Source organism: Lutra lutra, chromosome 2 (genome assembly GCF_902655055.1).
Source record: "Lutra lutra chromosome 2, mLutLut1.2, whole genome shotgun sequence".
In the NCBI taxonomy this organism is placed as follows: Eukaryota; Metazoa; Chordata; class Mammalia; order Carnivora; family Mustelidae; genus Lutra; species Lutra lutra.
In genome coordinates, this window is record NC_062279.1 from 17,244,486 (window position 1) to 17,263,734 (window position 19,249).

At 46.8% G+C, this 19,249-nt stretch overlaps 1 protein-coding gene across 2 annotated transcripts in view; it reads right to left on the bottom strand.

The window, feature by feature from the left end:
- RBPMS (RNA binding protein, mRNA processing factor) overlaps positions 1–7,983 on the bottom strand; it is a 170,176-nt gene extending 162,193 nt beyond the window's left edge. For both annotated transcript variants that reach the window (XM_047715436.1, XM_047715427.1), the window contains exon 1: positions 7,331–7,983. In XM_047715436.1, the coding sequence (XP_047571392.1) occupies positions 7,331–7,396 (66 nt within the window). In that variant the 5' untranslated portion in view covers positions 7,397–7,983. The remainder of the gene's footprint in view (positions 1–7,330) is intronic.
- Positions 7,984–19,249: the final 11,266 nt, after the last annotated feature.

Sequence of the window (19,249 nt, forward strand, 5' to 3'; positions counted from 1 at the left end):
CCAATTTCTCTCAAGTCTGGATCTCCACACAGGCAAATCCTCCACCCACCATCTCAAACTTTTCCTCATCTGGCAGAATCTTCATGGAGAACCTTCGCTCAAATGTCAGCTCTTTGACACGAGGCCTTCACCCTCCTGTCCTCGCAGCGCTGTGTTCCCAACGCCGACACCACTCGCACCCCCGCTTCATCCCACCTGTTCACGGCCGTCCGCACCCCCGGCCGTCTGCACCCCAGCCCCGCGCGAGCCGCCCGCAGCACTAGCTCTCGTAGCTCCCCGCACACCAGCCTGCACTCCAGGTCACCTCCCCGTAAGACAAGGCTCATCACCATCGTAACACCTCCCTCGGCTCACTGCGGAGATAAAATAATGGAGTTCGTGCATAAAGTGCCCAGTACCCCGTACATAATCAGAAGTAAATACTCAGAAGTTAGCCATCATTACATCTGGAGTGAACGGATGAAAAAGACTTTGGAGAACCGCCCTGGATCAAATATCCCAGTATTTCTTCCTCTATCATAAAAACAACAAACCAGGCAACAACTTCAGCAATGAGCCCCAACCTATGCAGCCATGCTCCCCACCCCCCAATGATGCATGGAAATAGTTTCCAATATTCTCCCAGGACTCTTTCAAGATAGGCATGGGAGGGGCGCCTGGTTGGCTCAGTTGGTTAAGCAACTGACTTCAGCTCAGGTCATGATCCTGGAGTCCCAGGATCGAGCCCCCACATCAGGCTCCCTGCTCAGTGGAGAGTCTGCTTCTCTTGCTGACCTCTCTCCCCTCATGCTCTCTTTCTCTCCCTCTTTCAAATAAATAAATAAATAAAATCTTTCTTTAAAAATAAAAAAAATTAAAAAAGATAGCGATGGGAGTGCAAGGAGTCCTAACCCCAGTCTTCCCCACACATCAAGGAAGGCATCCCCATCATAGGAGGACATCCTCCCATCACAGGAGGACATCCTCCCATCACAGCATCAATTTAAATACCCTGTCGCAGCTGGCCTCCAGCCCACTTCTGCTCCAGCTGTTAAGGGTCATTCCCTCATTCCTTCCTTGGTTTTTTCTCTGACCAAAGCAAGCACAGTTCGGGGAGGGGAGGGGGGGAGCATTTGCATTCCCTCTCCCCTTCCCCCAGGCAGACACTAAGGTGCCAAATGAAACTGAACTCAAACATTCCAAAGTGGCTGTCATACAGAGCAGGCTTGTTTGGGAACACAGGGAGCTCCGTCCTCTTCCTCCTCGCCAAAGCTTCCAGAAGCCCGTGTGCAAAAGGTCACACGGAGTTCCACAGCACCGACCAAATTCTAGAGGTGAAGACCCCAAAACGCACCCGCACCTGAGAAGCGGGCGTGCCGTGGTGACAGAAGGGCCCCGGGCACACGCAAGTGGAGGCTGCGGGTGGCAGGTGGAGGGAGGTAATTTCCCAGCTGATCCATGCACACCTTGCCTAATTTCCCAGTGGGCAAGGACCTCCACAGTAAACAAGAGGCTGCCATTTAACAGCCTACCTGTACTAAGTCATCCTCACCAGCCCTTCCCATAAGGGGATCTCCCGTTTCAGATTACGCATTTATAAAAGAATTCTACGCATACATATGAATAAGCGTGTGTGATATCCATCTGGTATTGGAGTAGTGTATTTGGGTGGGAGTTGAATATTGGGAATACGGTGACAAGGTGGCATCAATCTTTAAAAAAATATATATATATAAAAGAAGGTAATGATCCAGGACTTGGAAAGAGCAAAGCACTGCTACCAGAATTCTGAGGACAGCCATCTCTTTGGGATGGAACCTTTGGGTGACGGAAAGCTGCACAGTGTAGGCTGAAACTTAGCTCCTGCCTTGAAAGCAGCTCAAGCTAGATCAAGAGGGAAAAGATGGTTGAAGCAAATGGTTTACAGAGCATGGGGGTACAGGAGGGCAAGGATGACTGTCAAGTTTTTGGACTCTCTTGTCCAGAGAACAGATCAGTGCTGAAGGACCCATCAGAGGACCGAGCAGGATGCACTGAGAAAACCACGTTAGAACACGGTGAGCAGCTAACCGTCTCTGAAATGAGCCAGGAGAGAAGGAATGGGTGAGATCAGTTTTAGAGAAGGGCTCCAAGGAACTGAAGAGGCCCGCTTCCGCAGCAAGGCTTGTGAGCAAAAGGAAGCAGGACCAAACCAATGGTTTTTGTGACCTCTATAGATACAGCAAAAAAATTTCATGGAATACTCAAAAAGACAGTTGGGTTTGTTTGGGGTTTTTTTTTGGACATTTTTGTTCACATATTCATTTTAAGAAAATTCAGAAAGCATAGAAAAGCATTAGAAAGTAAAAATCTAATCATTTTTATTATATTTGGGGTTGGTTTTTTTTTTCCTATTTGGGTTTTTTTTAAAGAACTGGCCTCACACAGAACTTTTACATCTGTTTTCCTTTAACGTCATAATATTAACCGTTATGCCCTCAATTCAAATGTTGTCAGAAGCTGGGAAGAAAAAGTCTGATTCTCCCGTACAGCCTTCAGAGGACCTGAGGCAGTGCGGACACTTCAGTTCCAGATTTCTGGCCTCTAGAACGGTAAGAGAACACATTTCTGCTACTTTGAGCCAACAACAAAAATAAATGTATGCATATACATATACATCCTTGAAAAGCAGGGCTTTTCGTGGCTACTATTCTCTTTCACAAATTATAAGCATGATTTACTTAGCGACCTCCCTAGGTAAGACACTAAAGAGTCTTTATGAATGTTCACTATCAGAAGTAACTAATTCATATAAAAAAATTTTAAACATTTTTTTAAAAAGTAATTAATTCATGAACATATTTTGCCACAAAACGCCGAAGCCCTCCAGAAAGCCGCACTGGCTTGTGTGACCTTGCGATGTCCCAGCGATCACTTACTTGCCCCATCACCCACCCCGAATTCTGTCCTTGAAGCACATATTAATACAAACCCACAAATACCGGACAAAAGCAACTCTGGAAAAGAACGTCCACCCTATCAAACGATCCACCCAACAAACAAAATGCCATGGGACACAAAGACTGCACGGAGCTCAAGGGTTTATGAGGGAAATTTTAAAACCACTCCTGGAAAAACGGCCCAAAAGCGCATGCCTTTTCTGCAGGCTTCTTAAGCATCTGACTAGGAAGTCACTGTGCTTTCCTTTTAGAAGGATCCCCAAAGCCTATTCCAAGGCTGTAATAGGTTTTGCTGCATTAGATCTGATTTGCAGTAAAAGCCTCCAGACACGGTCGCAACTGTATAGAACTATTCTGATTCTGCACGTTGCCCAAGTCATAATGTAGATTAGCTTCATGCCCATCTGAAAGCCCGAGGCTGCCACAAACTGACCCTTTCTGGGGGCCAACTGGAGAAAACAATTTTCTTCATGACCCCAATAGCTGGGCAAGATTGCGAAGCAACTTTTTTTTTTTTTTTCTAAGTTTTTTTTTTTTAAGTAAGCTCTACACCCAACCAGGGGCTCAAACTCATGACCCGGAGATCAAGAGTCACGTGCTCTACCGACAGAGCCAGCCAGGCGCCCCACTAAGCACTTTAAAAGGAAAGTGAGGTAAAGATTTGTATTAGCTTGTGAAGAACCAACTTTACGGGATTCCAGCCCAACATCTGCCAAACATCTTTTCAGTCAATGTCCCAACAATGCCAAGTTTTTTGCTTTTTGAGTTTTAAGTACAAGAAAGTTCACGTCAGTTTAAGGAAAAATTGCTATTTACCACTCCAATAAACCACCTTTTAGAAAATGTTTGTGACCAGCCTGAAAAATGCTCAAGGACCCGGATAAAAGTAAAAGCAAAACCAAATTACATATTTATCTGATTTTAAATTTTTTTTTTTTAAATTAAGGGACCAAAAACAAATTTCTATCTACTACCAGGTAGAAAAAAGTCTCAATACATAAAACTCAACAAGACAACCAGACTCTGTTTCTACGCAGATCTACTGATTTTAATAAAGTCTAGTCCAGGTCAAACTGCTAAAGGTGTTTAAAGAGAATATTGCCTGGTCCAAAGTCAGACAGAAAATTCTAGGGTTTTATCAACTGTAAAATGATGTAAGAAATTATCTAATGCCCTATACCTAAGCCCTATAAATCTCAGATCCCAGTTAAAGATTTTGACAACGGCTTTTCTTTGAAGGGCATGGGGTACCTGGGTGGCTCAGTGGGTTAAAGCCTCTGCCTTTGGCTCAGGTCATGATCCCAGAATCCCGGGATCAAGTCCCGCATCAGGCTCTCTGCTCAGCAGGGAGCCTGCTTCCTCGTGTCTCTCTCTCTCTCTCTCTCTGCCTGCCTCCGCCTACTTGTGATCTCTGTCAAATAAGTAAATAAAATCTTTAAAAAAAAGGGCCATGTTGTAGACAAACACACATATACAGAACACAGGAAGCCAGATGTATTATCTCTTCTACAGCTAGCCAAATCTTCAGAATTTTTCGTAAAAGCTTTAAATACTATCCAAAGCAGAAGTCTATGTCCTGTCCAAGTTTTCAAACTTCCAACCTCAAAAAGCTGCAGAAATTCTCCTAAACCCTGGGCTGTTCAGTCTATACAGTTGGAACTAAGTAAGTGTCTTAGTATCAATTATTTCAGAGTAAGCTTTAAAAGCTCTCCTACAAGGCTAAAATGTACTGGAAGAGAAAAGGAACTCATTTTAAAAATAGAGGGGGAAAAAAAAACAACCCTTGGATTCTCTGAAGTGGTAGAGAGAGCCTAAATTGCCCTGATGTTCTAAGAAATAAACTATTTTCTCTTGATGATGATTGGCCTTGCTTTTCCAAGTCAGCTCAATGGCCACCAGAAACGACAACAAAACACATTTTTCCCCTCTTGTCATTATGTGTATATACATTTTATATGTGTGTGTTCTGTTTACTGAAGTCCTCAGTCAAGGCTTTTAAATGTGTTTGAGAACAAATTGCTGATCGCTGGGTGGGCAGGGAAAGGGTCCAGGGTGGTGGTTTTTGTATAATGCTGAGCACATTAATGGGACTCCCCAAATACCATATTTATTTTACTTGTGGCTTTCAGGGTTGGGGGTTGGGGGAGGAGGTTAGAGTTTATCAAAAACAAAACAAACTCAAAACGGGGAATTAGTGCAAAATTACCTGGATCACTCAAGGCCTAGTTCCTTTCTTTTCCTGGATGTTTAACATTTTAATCCCTTTCTCTTCATGGTGTCTCTGTCTTTAGACTCCACCTTTGATATGACCTGGGCTCTAAAATCTTAACTGTCCACTGAGTTTTTTAAAATAACTGTCTCGCCAAAACTGCTGACCCGTCATAGAGCCACATGCCATTGCCTCCTGAAAAGGAACATGGTCAGGACAACAGGGCAGGTGAGAGGCAGTAAGTAAGCTCACCTGTGATTCTGCTGGTACACAACCTCACACATTACAACGTCCCACCAATAGGACCAACAACACAGCACCACAGTCCTGGCCGCATGAGGCAGAGATGGGTTAAGTCAAAGAAATGGGATTTTTCTCTACTTAATTTTCTCAAGTTAAGTAGGTTATGGTTTTGAACACTTAAACCTCTTTTGCTACCTACCAAGAGAGGGGGTGGCGGGGGAAGCCTTGGGTCGGCCTGATTAACTTTTTCCATTTACAAAGAGTCCTCAGCTGGGGGAGCAGAGAAAGAGGGTTTCGCACAATACATTCCTACCCTTAGAAATAAACAGACTGCCCATCTAAGTGAAACAGAAAGGCTTCTGAAGCAATTGGTGTGTTTAGGTGAATTAAATATAGCAACTCCTTAGAGAAGCACACTTGTCATTTTTTAAATTTTATTTCAAGGACAGGGAAAATAAATAGCAAAGCAGCCAGTTAAGAGTCAAGAAAAAAAGTGGAACTTGCAATTCAGGTCTCCTTCTCTCTGAAAAGGGAGGACCCTCAGTAGCCCCAAAGAACTAGCATGTAAATAACACTTTTCAAAATAATAGTTTGTAATAAAAAGCGCAGTTACCCTCAGGTGTGAAAGCAAATTTTCAGCTTACTGTGATTCAGGTGGGTTGCCCCATACAAAGTAAGAGTAAAATCTAGTGTTTTGCATTGATTTGCATGGCCCTAGGTCCCTCTATCTTCATTTAAATAGTTCCCTTTTCACAAGTGGACAAAGTGCTGAAGACTTACAAGAACCAATTAAGTCCTCCCCAATGTTCGGTTTCACTCTCAGAATCTCAGTTTGCACACAACACATTATCTCCATAATAATCTCAACACCCTAACCGACCTGCAATCAGTTTACCATCCTGTTAAGTTTATACAGTGGAACGCCAGACCTCTAAGAATACGTTACAGGTCATATCTAGATGCGTACTTTCCTGCATCTACACTCGAGTTCTTTTCAGAATGTTTAAGAACTCAGCTATGTGGGATCCTAAAAAAAAAAATGTAGACGAAAAAAGTTATTGTTTCTTGGACTCCGGGTAACGTACCTGCAGGAACAAAGCCATTTTAAAAGGACACCACAAATAGCCAAACTACAAAATTCTGAAACGTCTGTTCAGGAGTTCCCTCCCACGGTTAAATTTTGTTTCTACCTACGGAAGGCACCGCCGCCCGCCGCAACATTTTTAACGTTGTTACGGACACACCACCTAAAATTTACGCTCAGAAGTCTAAGTCTCATTAAAACAGCCTAGACGATCGCTTGGTCAATGTGAATTTCTGAACTCTTTTCTTCGGCTCCCCCCACGCGCCCCCCCCCCCGCATCACCCCTAAATTGACTAAACCTAATCACCCACATTCGGGGTCTTTTGACTCATCAGAAAAGAATGCAGCCGATGAGTTATCTATTAATCCAAAATGCCTCGGCTGGGAAGATATTTCACCAAGAACTTTTTAACACTGCAAGGGAGGGGGCAGGGAACCGAAGGTGTCTTTTCACGAGAACTTTCCCCACCCCGCACACACAAACACACACCCCACCACCTCCGGCCCCCGTCGCAGAATTAAGTCCTGAGCCTCCGGGTCCCCATAAACGGAGGTCACCCAGGAGTCAGCTCTCGATTCCGCTTTTAAAATCCCACGCAAACAAAGCTGAGCATTATACTTAACAAAAGTCTCCGAAAAGTCCTCAAAGTTACGCAATTTTAGGAACCCACAAAAACACGCTCTCGGAAGAGCCCCCCCCCCCCACTTTCCCGGGGCCACAGTGTGGGGCTGTGCCTCGCGGCGAGGGCATTTCCCAAACCCCGGACTGCGGCGCCCCCGGGTCGGCGCCCGCGCCCCGCCGGCCGCTCGCACGCGGGAGGAAGCCCGCGGCCGGCGCCCCGGGTCGTACCCCCGCCGCTGCGAGCCCCGCAGTACCTCTTCCTCCTGAAGGTTCGCCTCGTTCGGGGTGTTCTCCTTCTCGGCTTTGCCGCCGTTGTTCATCTTCCCGGTCCTTCCTCGCCGGGCAGGGCTGGGGCGCGGGGCTGGGCGAGGGCGCGCTCGCCCACTTTTCCCTTCCCCGGGCGCCGGGGCTCCCTCGGGCGGGCGCCGCGGGCTTCGGGGGCTGGAGCCGGGGGCAGCGGCGGCTCGGGCTCCCGGGGCGAGGCGAGACTGCGGCGCCGGGCGACCCAGGAAGTGCGAGGGAGACTCCGGGTAGGGCGCGGCGCGGGCCGGCTGGGCAGGGGACGGAGACAATCGGGCCCCGGGAGGGAGACCTGGAGAGGGAGGGCGGGCGCGAGGGAAGGAAGGAAGGAAGAAAGGATGGGGCGAGGGCGCGCGTCCCAGGAGGGAGCCCGGAGAGTTGGGGATGTGGCCGAGCGGGGGCTGGGGGTGGCCGCAGCCTGAGCCTGGCGGGGGCCGGAGGGAGGGGGCGAGGGGTGCCCAGACCGAGGGAGGCGGCGGTGCGGGGCGCGGGCCGCGGCTGGGACACTGGGACCCGGAGAGCCGCTGAGTGCGCGCTCCAGGCAGGCTCTGGGAAGTACGGGATCCAAGCAGCTCCCTTTCTCTCGCTCTCCTCCCTCCCCTCTCTCCTCCCGCTCCTCCTCCTCCTCCTCCCTCCGCCCTCCCTAGACGTGGGCTGCCGGCTTCAGCCGGGAGGGACGGGACGCGGGACGGAGAAGCCCCCCGCGGGAGGAGGGGCTGCCCCGCGGCCGGATGGCGCGCGCCGGGGAGGGGCCGCGGGCCGCAGGCGGAAGCGGCCGACCCCAGCCCCCCGACTCGGCGGTAGGTCGGAGGGTGAGGGCCGAGGCGCGGGAGGGAGGGAGGCCGGGTCCTCCGGCTTCCTCGGCCCGTGGGGGCCCCGGCGGCCGGGCCGGTTGGGAGTTGGCGGACTCGCGTGGCGGTGCGCGCCAGCTCGGAGCGAGGCCTCGGGGAGCCAGCGCGACGCCCGGGAAGCGTGACGGGCTACTGCGGGGGGCCTGCTTCCCGCGGGGATTCGCACCCCTGTCCCTGCGCCTGCCCCTCCTTCTCAGTACCGGCCCAGACCTATTTCCTCCCTTCCTAGGGGGCAGCTCGAAATGACAGGATGCGAGAGAACGAGCGACGTCCGGGCGCAGCCGGGTCCTCCCAAACCTCCCAGCCTCCCCGCACCGGCCTTGGCTCCCTTCTAGGCTTCATGGGCCCCCCTGCTCAGGCTCCTCTCACCCTTATCAGACCGTCCTGGAATTATTTGTTTACCTGGCTGCCTCCCTTACTCTTCAGGGAGAGCCTTCCCGCAAGACAACGCCGTGCCCTCTTTATCATTATAACCCCGCTGCTATTTAAATACGCTACCTGGTATACAGTAGGCACTCAATAAATACTTGTTGGCTAGGTGACTATTCCTCCCAGCGAGCCGAACTGGAGACCAACACGGATGATCTTCAGAGGGTCAAAGCGGCTTAGAGAAGGAGGAGGGCTCAGCATTCTGGGAGGTCAGCACACAACCCCTTGTTTTTGCGCCAACTCGGGAGGACTGCGTGGTTTTGCTTCCTCACCTGTGAAATGGGAGTAGTTAGAGTTACCTCCCAGGGGGGTTGCAATTAAAGGAGATGACAGGTTGGTAGACCTATAGCAAGCAGCACCCATGCCTGCCCAGTTTAGGTTTACAGGAACTTGGAAGCTGGTGTTATTAAGGAAATTTCCATTTTTCCGGGGGCCGTAGGGAGCTTCTCCATTCCGGTATCATAAACACATAAATTTAAAACTGCATGTATCAGTAGGTTCTCCCTCACTTCCCACGCCCAGGAATTCTCTCCCACAGCACGCTGTTCCTTTCTTCACAGCACCAATCACAATTTTTGTTGATTTGCTTCCTTCACTGTTTATCTCTCTCTGCTCCCCCTCCCCCAGACATTCTTCACCCTATAGTGGTTTAAGTGCTCCTGGGAGTGGGATGGGGGTGGGGATGAAGATAAGGCTCCTGCTTTTCGGGAGTTTGAGCTGGTGCTGCAGGGACAGGATTCCCAAAACAACTGCACGGCGCCGTGATCAGGGATCCTGGTTCAAATCGCAGGAAGCAACGAAAATACTTGCGTCAAGAGCGTTGGGGGGCGGGGGGGGGGGGAAGAGTGGTGATACTTCATTCACCTATTGGGTTTTTCCTTGGCGTGAGGGGGTGGGGGGAGTCTGAGGATTTTGATAAATAGATTTAATTGCTGTCATGATGTCCTGTCTCTCTATGGGGGGAAAAAAGTGTATCCTGGATGAAAATAAGCCAAGAATCTTTTGAACTTGCAACTGAAGTTTAGAAAAGGCAAGGGCCACTATTAATCTGGAAACCTGGACACAGCCCTTTCCGCTCCCAGTCCCTCCCTCAGTTACAGAAGGAGCCACGAGGGGGCAGTGTCTTCCTGAGCAATGGCTGAGTGGTGGGCTTGGGCCCCCACGCCACCAATACTGCTCGCACTCTGCCCTCCTTGGCCCTTGCCGGGTACTGAATACACTCTACAGAAAGATATTGTCTTGCTGGAGCCTGGCAAAGGCCCAAGAAAAATGACAATTGATCTAGTCATTGATGGTTGCAGTCCGACGCCACTTATGAGTAGGTGGAAGATGTCTGATTCCAGGATGCGGTTGCGACCCCAGCCAGGGAAATCTGGCTTCCTTCCAAGCGTAGAACCTGATTCCTTGTCTTTCAGCCAAGCCAGCACTTTTGTCCATTGTTAAAAGTCAGAAACCTCTGGGATAAAAAAATGAAAATCGGAGCTAGGAGAGGATCTTTGATCTATCACTGTTGTGTTCCCAGCATCTAGACAATGCCAGACACATAGTAGGCACTCAGTGGTTGTGTTTGACTGAATGAACACATTAAGTCTTATCAGATATTGATTTTCAGCCTTGAATGACATCAGATTCTTCCAAGACCCTGCAGGAGGGACTGAGTTAGACGTGTCTCAGCATGGAGAGCCACCACAAGGGAACTAGGCAGATTCATGGTAGTGGTCTATAGTCACTATTTTGCAGGGGGAGACCCTACCTAGAGAGCTTGCTCAGAATGAGACAGCTGTTGAGATTTCAAAAATAAAAAATAAAATCACACCGCTCAACAAGTCGCCTGATGCATCAGACAGTTAACAATACAGCAGGGAGGCCTATCAGTGGTGAACATGAAATTCAAGGTGTTTTCAGAAAAGCCTGTGGGGATGCGGGTGATACACCATGAAAAGAGGGACTCCTGTTTCTTGTCCTTTCCATGAAGAATGGTGTAGACTGACTTGGAAGAAAGTAGGGTCACATATTACTAACAAACCCCCCCTGAAAATCTATAAATAGACTTTGGCTGTTTATGAAGCTTCAGTGAGAGGAAAGACATCATTCAGGATATAAATGATCCTTATGGCCTGTTGATTACTCTAAAGAACGTTTCAAAAGTGAGATCTAGATCACTCAGTAGCACTGAGTAGCTTCCAGACACACCACAAGGTCCAAGAGAACAAAGGGATTTCATATCCTAGAAAAATAGGGCTAATGGCCATGAAACACCTGCTTTCTCCCTTGCCCATCACTTTACCACATTGCTTCCAGCCTGCAAGTTTACATGCCAGATGGAAAGGGGAATATTGGATGCACCTGTAGCTTTAGGACTTCTCTCTGTTTCTCTGGCAGTGTTCATTCTGAGGTTTGCTTTAAGAAATCCAAACTGATCATTACGTCTTCGATGTTTGTCTCTGGGAACTGCAGACATTAAAGATTTTTTGAGGCAGTTTGCACGGCAGGGGTTTTGTACCTGTGCTAAGACAGCAGCAGAAAGCTACAGTATCTACCACATGGGATTCTGAATATCTGTTCACACTTCTGCATCCTCTGCTCGACCCAGAAAGTTCTGGAGGCCAGAGGCTATGTTTTATTGGGTTATGTCATCCTTGAAATCTCTCTCCCTTCAAACCACCCATCTCCGGGCCATCATCATCTTCCCCTGATTTGTGACTTTTTAAAAAAAACGACACTGTATATGCCACTCCACAGCGCACATTTCAGTCGTGTGAAATACACGCACGTCGTTGTGCAACATCCTCTTGATTTTTACCTCCTACATAGTTGGGAGATGCAATCATTTCCCTCTAATCACTTGTGGAAACAAATGCATGCAGCCACGTGGAGAGGCCCACGTGGAGGGGAGTCAGGTCCCGGGCTCATAGCTCCCACAGAGCTCCCGGCAGACAGCTGGTACCAATTGCCAGCCTTTCGAGTGTGTTCTCTTGGAAGCGGATACTCTGGTCCTGGTTCAGCTGCCCGAGCTGACGACACACAGAAAAGACATGAGCTGTCTTCAGAGTCATGCCCAAACTGCAAAATAGTTAGCAAAAAAGTGAATGCTGTTGTTTTAAAACACTAAGTTTTAGGGTGTTTTCTTGTACAGCCGTTGAGAACTGAAACATAATTGCATGCCTAGAGGTGAGGTCCCGGGGTATAGAAACCTAGAACATGGGGCAGTGGCTTTGGGACCAGGTAGAGGATGGAAGCTGGAAGGACACTGAGGAGTCCTTCCAGCAACAAGCATTGCTAAGGGGCACTAAATATTGTTATTAGAGGTTGGAGAGAGGGGGAGTCCATCCACTTAGCTATTGGAAAAATGATTAGCTAAACTAGCTTGCGGTTCACACAAAAGAGAGAAAAGATGCCTAACGAACACGTGGACCTGGCTAAGGAGCTATTTGGATAGATGTTAAAAAGGTTGAGGAAGGGGTACCTGGGTGGCTCAGTGGGTTAAGCGTTTACCTTCAGCTCAGGTCATGATCCTGGATTCCTGGGATCAAGCCCCACATCCGGCTCCCTCCTCAGCGGAGAGCCTGCTTCTCTCTCTCTGCCCCTCACCCCACGTGTGCTCTTGAGTGCTCTCTCTCTCTCTCTCTCTCTCACTCTCCCAAATAAATAAGTAAAATCTTAAAAAAAAAAAAGTTTGAAGAATTTCTTTGAGATGCTTATGATATAGTACAAGAGACATGAGAAGAGCAAAAAAAGAAAAGGGAACTGTTCGTTTTTTATCTGAATTTAGAGGAAACATAAAGCCGGGACCTGCTGGGTTTGAAATAAAACTGTCATTCCCAGCTTCTCCAGAAGACCAAACCCTCAAAATAAGATATGGCCTCGGGGCCAAAGTCAAATCCAGAGTGCTCTGGGGAAAATATGGCCTTAGGAGAAGTTCAGGACAAGAGTACAACCAGAAGACCCTGTGGTAGGCAGTCTCCTCCATGGCCCCCAACGATCCCTACCTCCTGCTTCTCAAGCCCCTCGAGTATGAGTGGGACCCAGCGACTGGTTTTTCGTGAATAGAGTCTGGCAAGAGTGATGGATATCACTTCCAAGATTAGACTAAGGGAGACCTGACTCCCTTTTTACACACGCTCTCGTTGCGCTGTCCCTTGCTGCCACCGATGGAAGCTAGCTACCGTGATGCCAGTAGCGCTATGGAGAGGCCTGTGTGATGAGGAGAAGGGTGGCTTTCATCCAAACACCAGCAAGGAGATGGCGCTCTCAGTCCAACAACCCACAAGGGACCGAATCCTGCCAACAACTACGTGAGCAAGCTTGGAAGTGGGTCTTCCCTAAGTGCGGCCTTAGGTGAGACCCGTTATGGGCTGAATGTTGGTATTCCCCAACCCTCCCTCCCCCAATTCATATTATGAAGCCCTGACTCCCCGTATGGTGGTATTAGGGCCTTTGCGAGGTAATTAGGTTTAGATGGGGTCATAAGGGCGGAGCCCCTGGGATGGGATTAGAGCCCTTAGAAGAGATAAAAAGACCTCAGAGCTTCTGTTCTCTGCCCTGTGAGGAAAGGATACAGTACTGGCCGGCTCCTTGAACTTGGACTTCCCAAACTCCAGAACTGGGATATTTTGTTCTGGTAGCCTGAGCTGACTAAAACAAGAGCACACCCCCAGCTGACACCTTGGCTGCCACGTTTGAGAAACCTTGAGGCAGAGGGACCCAGCTAAGCCAAGCCTTAGATTTCTAACCAACAGGAACTGTGAGATCATAACAGATTGGTATTTTAAGCCATTACATCTGGGTAACTTGTCATTGCAGCCATAGATAAATTGATAGCTCTGAAAGATTTAACATGTTAACTCCTAGATCCTTTCAATAGCAGACTGCTAAGAATCTACTTGGTGTTGCCCACGACAGTCTCACACTGGCCCAACTAGAGAAGGCCTCCCTCAGAAAGGGGCGGCTTTTGCCTAAGGGAGGTGATTCTAACCTGAAGCATAGGAAACCCATGGCTTTTAAGGATCTCTGCTAGTTTGCACTGAAGTAGAGATTGTGCATAATGAAAAGAAGCCTCCAGAGCGTCAAATTCTCAGGCAGGAAGCGGGCTGAGGAAGCTACTTATCTGCAGTTATGGGCTATTTCCAAAAGAGGAGATGACTTAAGATGGAGCGGAAAGGGGAACCTGGGGGGCTCAGTTGGTTAAGCCTCTGCCTTTGACTCAGGTCACGATCCCAGAGTCCTGGGATCGAGCCCCACATTGGGCTCCTTGCTCAGTGGAGAGCCTGCTTCTCCCTCTCCATCCGCCTGTGTGCTTTCTCTCTCAAATAAATGAATAAAATCTTTAAAAAAAAAAAAAAAGATGGTACAAAAAGCCCCTGAGAATCATTTTCAAAGAGAAGGAGGAGGCCAAATTAAGGAACCGATCTGAGGGTACCTAGCTGGCTCAGTCAGTTAAGCATCCAACTCTTGGTTTCAGCTCTGGGCTGTGATCTTAAGGTCATGAGATCAAGTCCTGCATCAGGCTCTACTCTCAGTGTGGAGTCTGCTTGTCCCTCTCTCTCCCCCTCTTCTCCTCTCCCTGCTCATTCTCTTTCTCTCTATATAAAATAAATAAATACCAAAAAATCTTAAAAAAAAAAAAAAAAGAGGAAGTGATGTCATTTGACCAGTGGGATTTCAGAATTGCTATGAATCACTTTCCATGTCCCTCTTGTTTTTTTCCCTTTTTTGAATGGGAGTGTCTATTACAGGTTTTCGGTCCCTACCTTATCATTGGATGTTGGGTGTGTGAGACAGATACTTTGTCTCTAGTTCACTGGTCTTCAGATCAAGAGGGTCTATGTCTGAGGTGCCGTAGTCAAGGAATGACACCCAAGGAGCCACACCTGCCCTAGAAAGCTGGTATCCTAGAACAGGTGTTGGCAAACTTTTTCTGGATAGGGCCAGATAATAAGTATTTGAGGCTTTGCAGGAATACTTTGCAGGTCACATGTGTGATTGTTCTCACTTATTCTCAGTTTTGTTTTTTATAGCCCTGTAAACATATAAAACCATTCTTATCACAGGGGTCGTACAAAAATGGTCCACGGGTTGTGGACGTGTCCACGGGTTGGCCTTCATGCTGTGGTTTGCTCACCCGTGTCCTAGACTATGAACTGACGTATAATGGGATGGATATTTTCATATCTTAGGAGAGGAGATAAGTTTATTTTTCATATGGGAAGCACGTGTATTGTGGCCATATGGTGAACGGTGGTAGCTAGTCTTGAAACATGCCCACGCCCTCCAATTTCACCTTTTTGTACACACATGCCACTCTTCCCATCAAGAGTTGTAGCTTACGTGCCCTCCCTGTGAGTCTGAGCTGGGCATTTTCTGCTTTGACGAGTAGAGTGTGGAGGAAATGACCTTTTGGGAATTCTGAGCCCAGGCATTAAAGATTTCTGGCAACTCTGCTTCCTCCCTCTTGGAACCCGGTGTTCGTGTAATGAGAAATCCCAAGCAGCCACCTGGAGAGGCCCACATGGAAGAAATTCAAGCCCTACCCATTTCCCCAGACCCCATCACACACAGCTTTATCGGAGCTGCCTGCAGCAGGCTGGAGCCAGCAAGCAGCCTTACGCGTGCGCCATCTTGAACGTGGAGCCTCTGTGCTGAGCCTTCCCAGCTGACATTACACGAAGCAGAGATAAGCCCTTGTGTCAGAATCCTGACCAAACTGTAAGCACTCTTGTGAGTGAATTAATGATTATCTTTTTAAGCGATATATATATATATATAGCAATATATAATGAATCACTAGGGTAGGGAACGATGTAAGCAGGGCTCCGGAAACCAGAAAGCCTTGGGCATTCTCAAGGATAAGCAAGGAGAGTAACCCCTGGTGCCAAGAGTTCTATCTGTAAAACAAAAATCACAAATGCTTCTAGCACAAGACTTTTCCTGCGGGGAGACAGTAGAGTGGGAAAATATAGCCGATCCCTTCAGAATTTGAATGAAACTTGCTGACGAAGATGAGGACACGTAGAAGATAACAAAGCCAGAGAGAGGTGTGGCTGTGGGGCAGTTGGCCAGCCACTCTTATAATTAAGTGACTTTTCCTATCACCAACTTCGTAGCATACATAACTTGAATTTGTGCTTCAGGAAAATAATAAATTAGTGATGCTCTGGCCTTTTGGAGAGTCGCTTATAAACAATCAAAGGTCAGACAATGCTAAATTTAACGCTTTTTAATGTCTACCGTAGTCTAACTTGTCTGGAATGTGGAGAAATCTTACATGTTAGGAGGTAAGGCTGAGGACTTAGTCCATTTAGTCATTATTAAGAACTGCTGTTTAGAAAGAAATCTTTAACAGCTAGCGAAGGAGATTTAAGTGATGTAGATTTTTTTCTCCACTGGACAAGCAATGAAAAAAGGGTATGGAAATGAAAGCCATTTCCAAAGGGGAAGCTACATAATTTGGTAAATGATTAGATGTAGAGGTTAAGGGAAAATAAGGCATTTGAACTAACAGCCAGGTTTTCAAGGCGTCAAGGATCTGGTGATGCCGATTCCAGAAAGAAAGAAAAAAAAAGAAAAAGAGATGTTCAGAGGAGAAGACCTGATTGTATGGATATGTAAGGAACCCAGCATCAGGCATGCAAGGTTTGCTAGTGTTAGGATTACACTGATGGTTGGAAAAGGAGTCTATAGGGAAGAGATAGGTGATTATGTCTATATTTAAGCACCATCTGAATTGAAATCATAGGTGAGTTTCAGCTTCAGAGACTAGAATCTTAGGAGATATCTATGCTTAGACAGGGCAAGGAGAAAGACTTGCCAGAAAAGAGACCAAGCAGTCAGATGTAAGATAATAAGCCTGCTTGTAAAAATAGCAGCAGACAGCATCGGCCAGGGGACTGTGATCCAAACTTTGCATGGATTATCACATTTTATTGTTTCAAGATAGCAAGTTACACTTACACATTTTTAAAGGAATTATTTACTTATTTGAGAGAGACAGAGAGAGAGAGAGAGTGCATATGTGCCAGTGCAAGGGAGAGGATCTCCAGCAGACTCCATACTGAACGTGGAGCCCACCTTGGGGCTGGATCCCAGGACCCTGAGATCATGACCTGAGCCGAAATCATGAGTCTGATGCTTAACCGAATGAGCCACTCAGGCATCCCTACATGTGACACATTTCAATCCACTCTGTTCCAAAACCTCTCATAAAAACATGAAAAGGATTTGTTGTCATCATCAATATTTTAAGGCATAAAGATCCTAACAAGGATAAAGAGAATGAAAGAAAACAATGGTGATACAGTTTGGGCAGCCTCAAAGCATACATATAAATACCGAGACCCTCCATCCCAAGTCTGATGGGAGAAAACTGAGAAGCAACCTCCCACTGACAAATCCCCCCAAGATCCCAGGCTTCCCACCAGCAGGCACCTCACAAGCAAGAGTGGAAACGGGGCTCTTACTGGAGGCTTGATTGAAGAAAATGGTTTGCACCCAGATTCCTCCTTTTCCCCCCACATTTTATTATTCAATGGACATCTTAAAATTTCTCCTCTCTTAGGACTATCCAACTGGAAAAAGAAAAACAAGCCTTTCTTCATTTTTACTAGTTTATTTTTCTTCATATGAGAAGAATCTTATCAAATCAGCTTAAGTATAAAATAAGTCCATAAATTTTTAAGAGGCAAAACATAGAACTAATTCGGTGAGATAAACATCAGTGGCTGAAAACTTGCAAAACCAGATCTTTTGTGTGTGTGTTTGTGTGTGTGTGTGTTTAAATTTGGGTCACAGTAATCCTAAACATTAATATAATTTTACCCTAAGTGACCCACTTTACTAGGACTTGTACCTTTTTTGAGTGTGATTAAGTTTTTTTAAATGTATATATATATATATATATATATATTTTTTTTTTAAGATTTTATTTATTTGACAGACAAAGATCTCAAGTAGGCAGAGAAGCAGGCAGAGAGAGAGGAGGAAGCAAGCTCCCCGCTGAGCAGAGAGCCCGATGCGGGGCTCGATCCCAGGACCCTGGGTTCATGACCGGAGCGAAGGCAGAGGCTTTAACCCACTGAGCCATCCAGGCGCCCCAGTATTTTATTTTTTTAAATAAGAGCTAGAGAAAGAGCACAAGTAGACAGGACAGCAGGCAGATGGAGAGGGAGTGGCAGGCTCTCTGCTGAGCAGGGAGCCCAATGTGGGGTTTGATCCCAGGACCTTGGAATCATGACCTGAGCCAAAGGCAGACGTTTAACCAACTGAGCCACCCAGGTTCCCCTGAATATGATTGATTTTTGTGAATGTAAAGTGAACATTCTCTGACTGAAAAGGTTCAAAACTACTGGTTGGATATGTTCACCTTGATCCAACATGTCTTTTGAATGGTTTGTTTGAACTGATTTATTATTTGGTTTAATTATTTTGAAATTTGTTAAATGTTTAAATTTGTTAAAATGTCGATTTTTTAAAAAGATTTTATTTATTTATTTGATAGACAGAGATTACAAGTAGTCAGAGAGGCAGGCAGAGAGAGAGGAGGAAGCAGGTTCCCCGCTGAGCAGAGAGCCAGAGAGCCTGAAGCGGGGCTCTATCCCAGGACCCTGAGATCATGACCTGAGCTGAAGGCAGAGGCTTTAACCCACTGAGCCACCCAGGTGCCCCCCAAAATGTGAATTTTTAACATGTATTTTATTTTATTTTATTTTTTTTTAAGATTTTATTTATTTATTTGACAGAGAGATCACAAGCAGGCAGAGAGGCAGGCAGAGAGAGCGGAGGAAGCAGGCTCCCCGCCGAGCAGAGAGCCCGATGCAGGGCTCCATCCCAGGACCCCGAGACCATGACCTGAGCCGAAGGCAGCGGCTTAACCCACTGAGCCATCCAGGCGCCCCCTTAATATGTATTTTAAATGGCATTACTATCTACTAATACTTTATACTTACTTTTTCAATTAAGCACATTTTATGAATACTTATCATTTATCATTAACATTAACATTGATCATTTATGAACATTTAGGTTTTTCCTATCTCCTCTTTTTTTTTTTTAAGATTTTTAAAAATTTATTTGTTTGACAGAGAGAGAGAGATATCACAAGTAGGCAGAGAGGAAGGCAGAGACGGGGGTGGGGTGGGGAAGCAGCCTCCCCGCTAAGCAGAGAGCCTGATGCAGGGCTCAATCCCAAGACCCTGGGAGATCATGACCTGAGCTGAAAGCAGAGGCTTGACCCACTGAGCCACCCAGGAGCCTCATCCTATCTCCTCTTTTTTAAAGCTTTGTAGGATTCCACCGTGTAGACACAAATTCTGTCCAACATTTAAGTTGCTTACAGGTTGTTAACGTTAAAAGATGTTGTGGTAAACATCCACGTACAAACATCTTTGTACATTGCCTGATGATTTTCTTAGAATGCATTCTAAGTAAACTACTAGGTTAGATGGTCAGTGAGTTTAAGTATTGATGTTTATGGTTAGAAAGTTTATACAATTTACACTCGCTCCCACAATGTATGAGAGTACCCATTTCATAACAATATTTCCAACACAGAAGAAACCTTTGTTCATTTTACCAATCTGTTGGTGAATTTTGCCAATC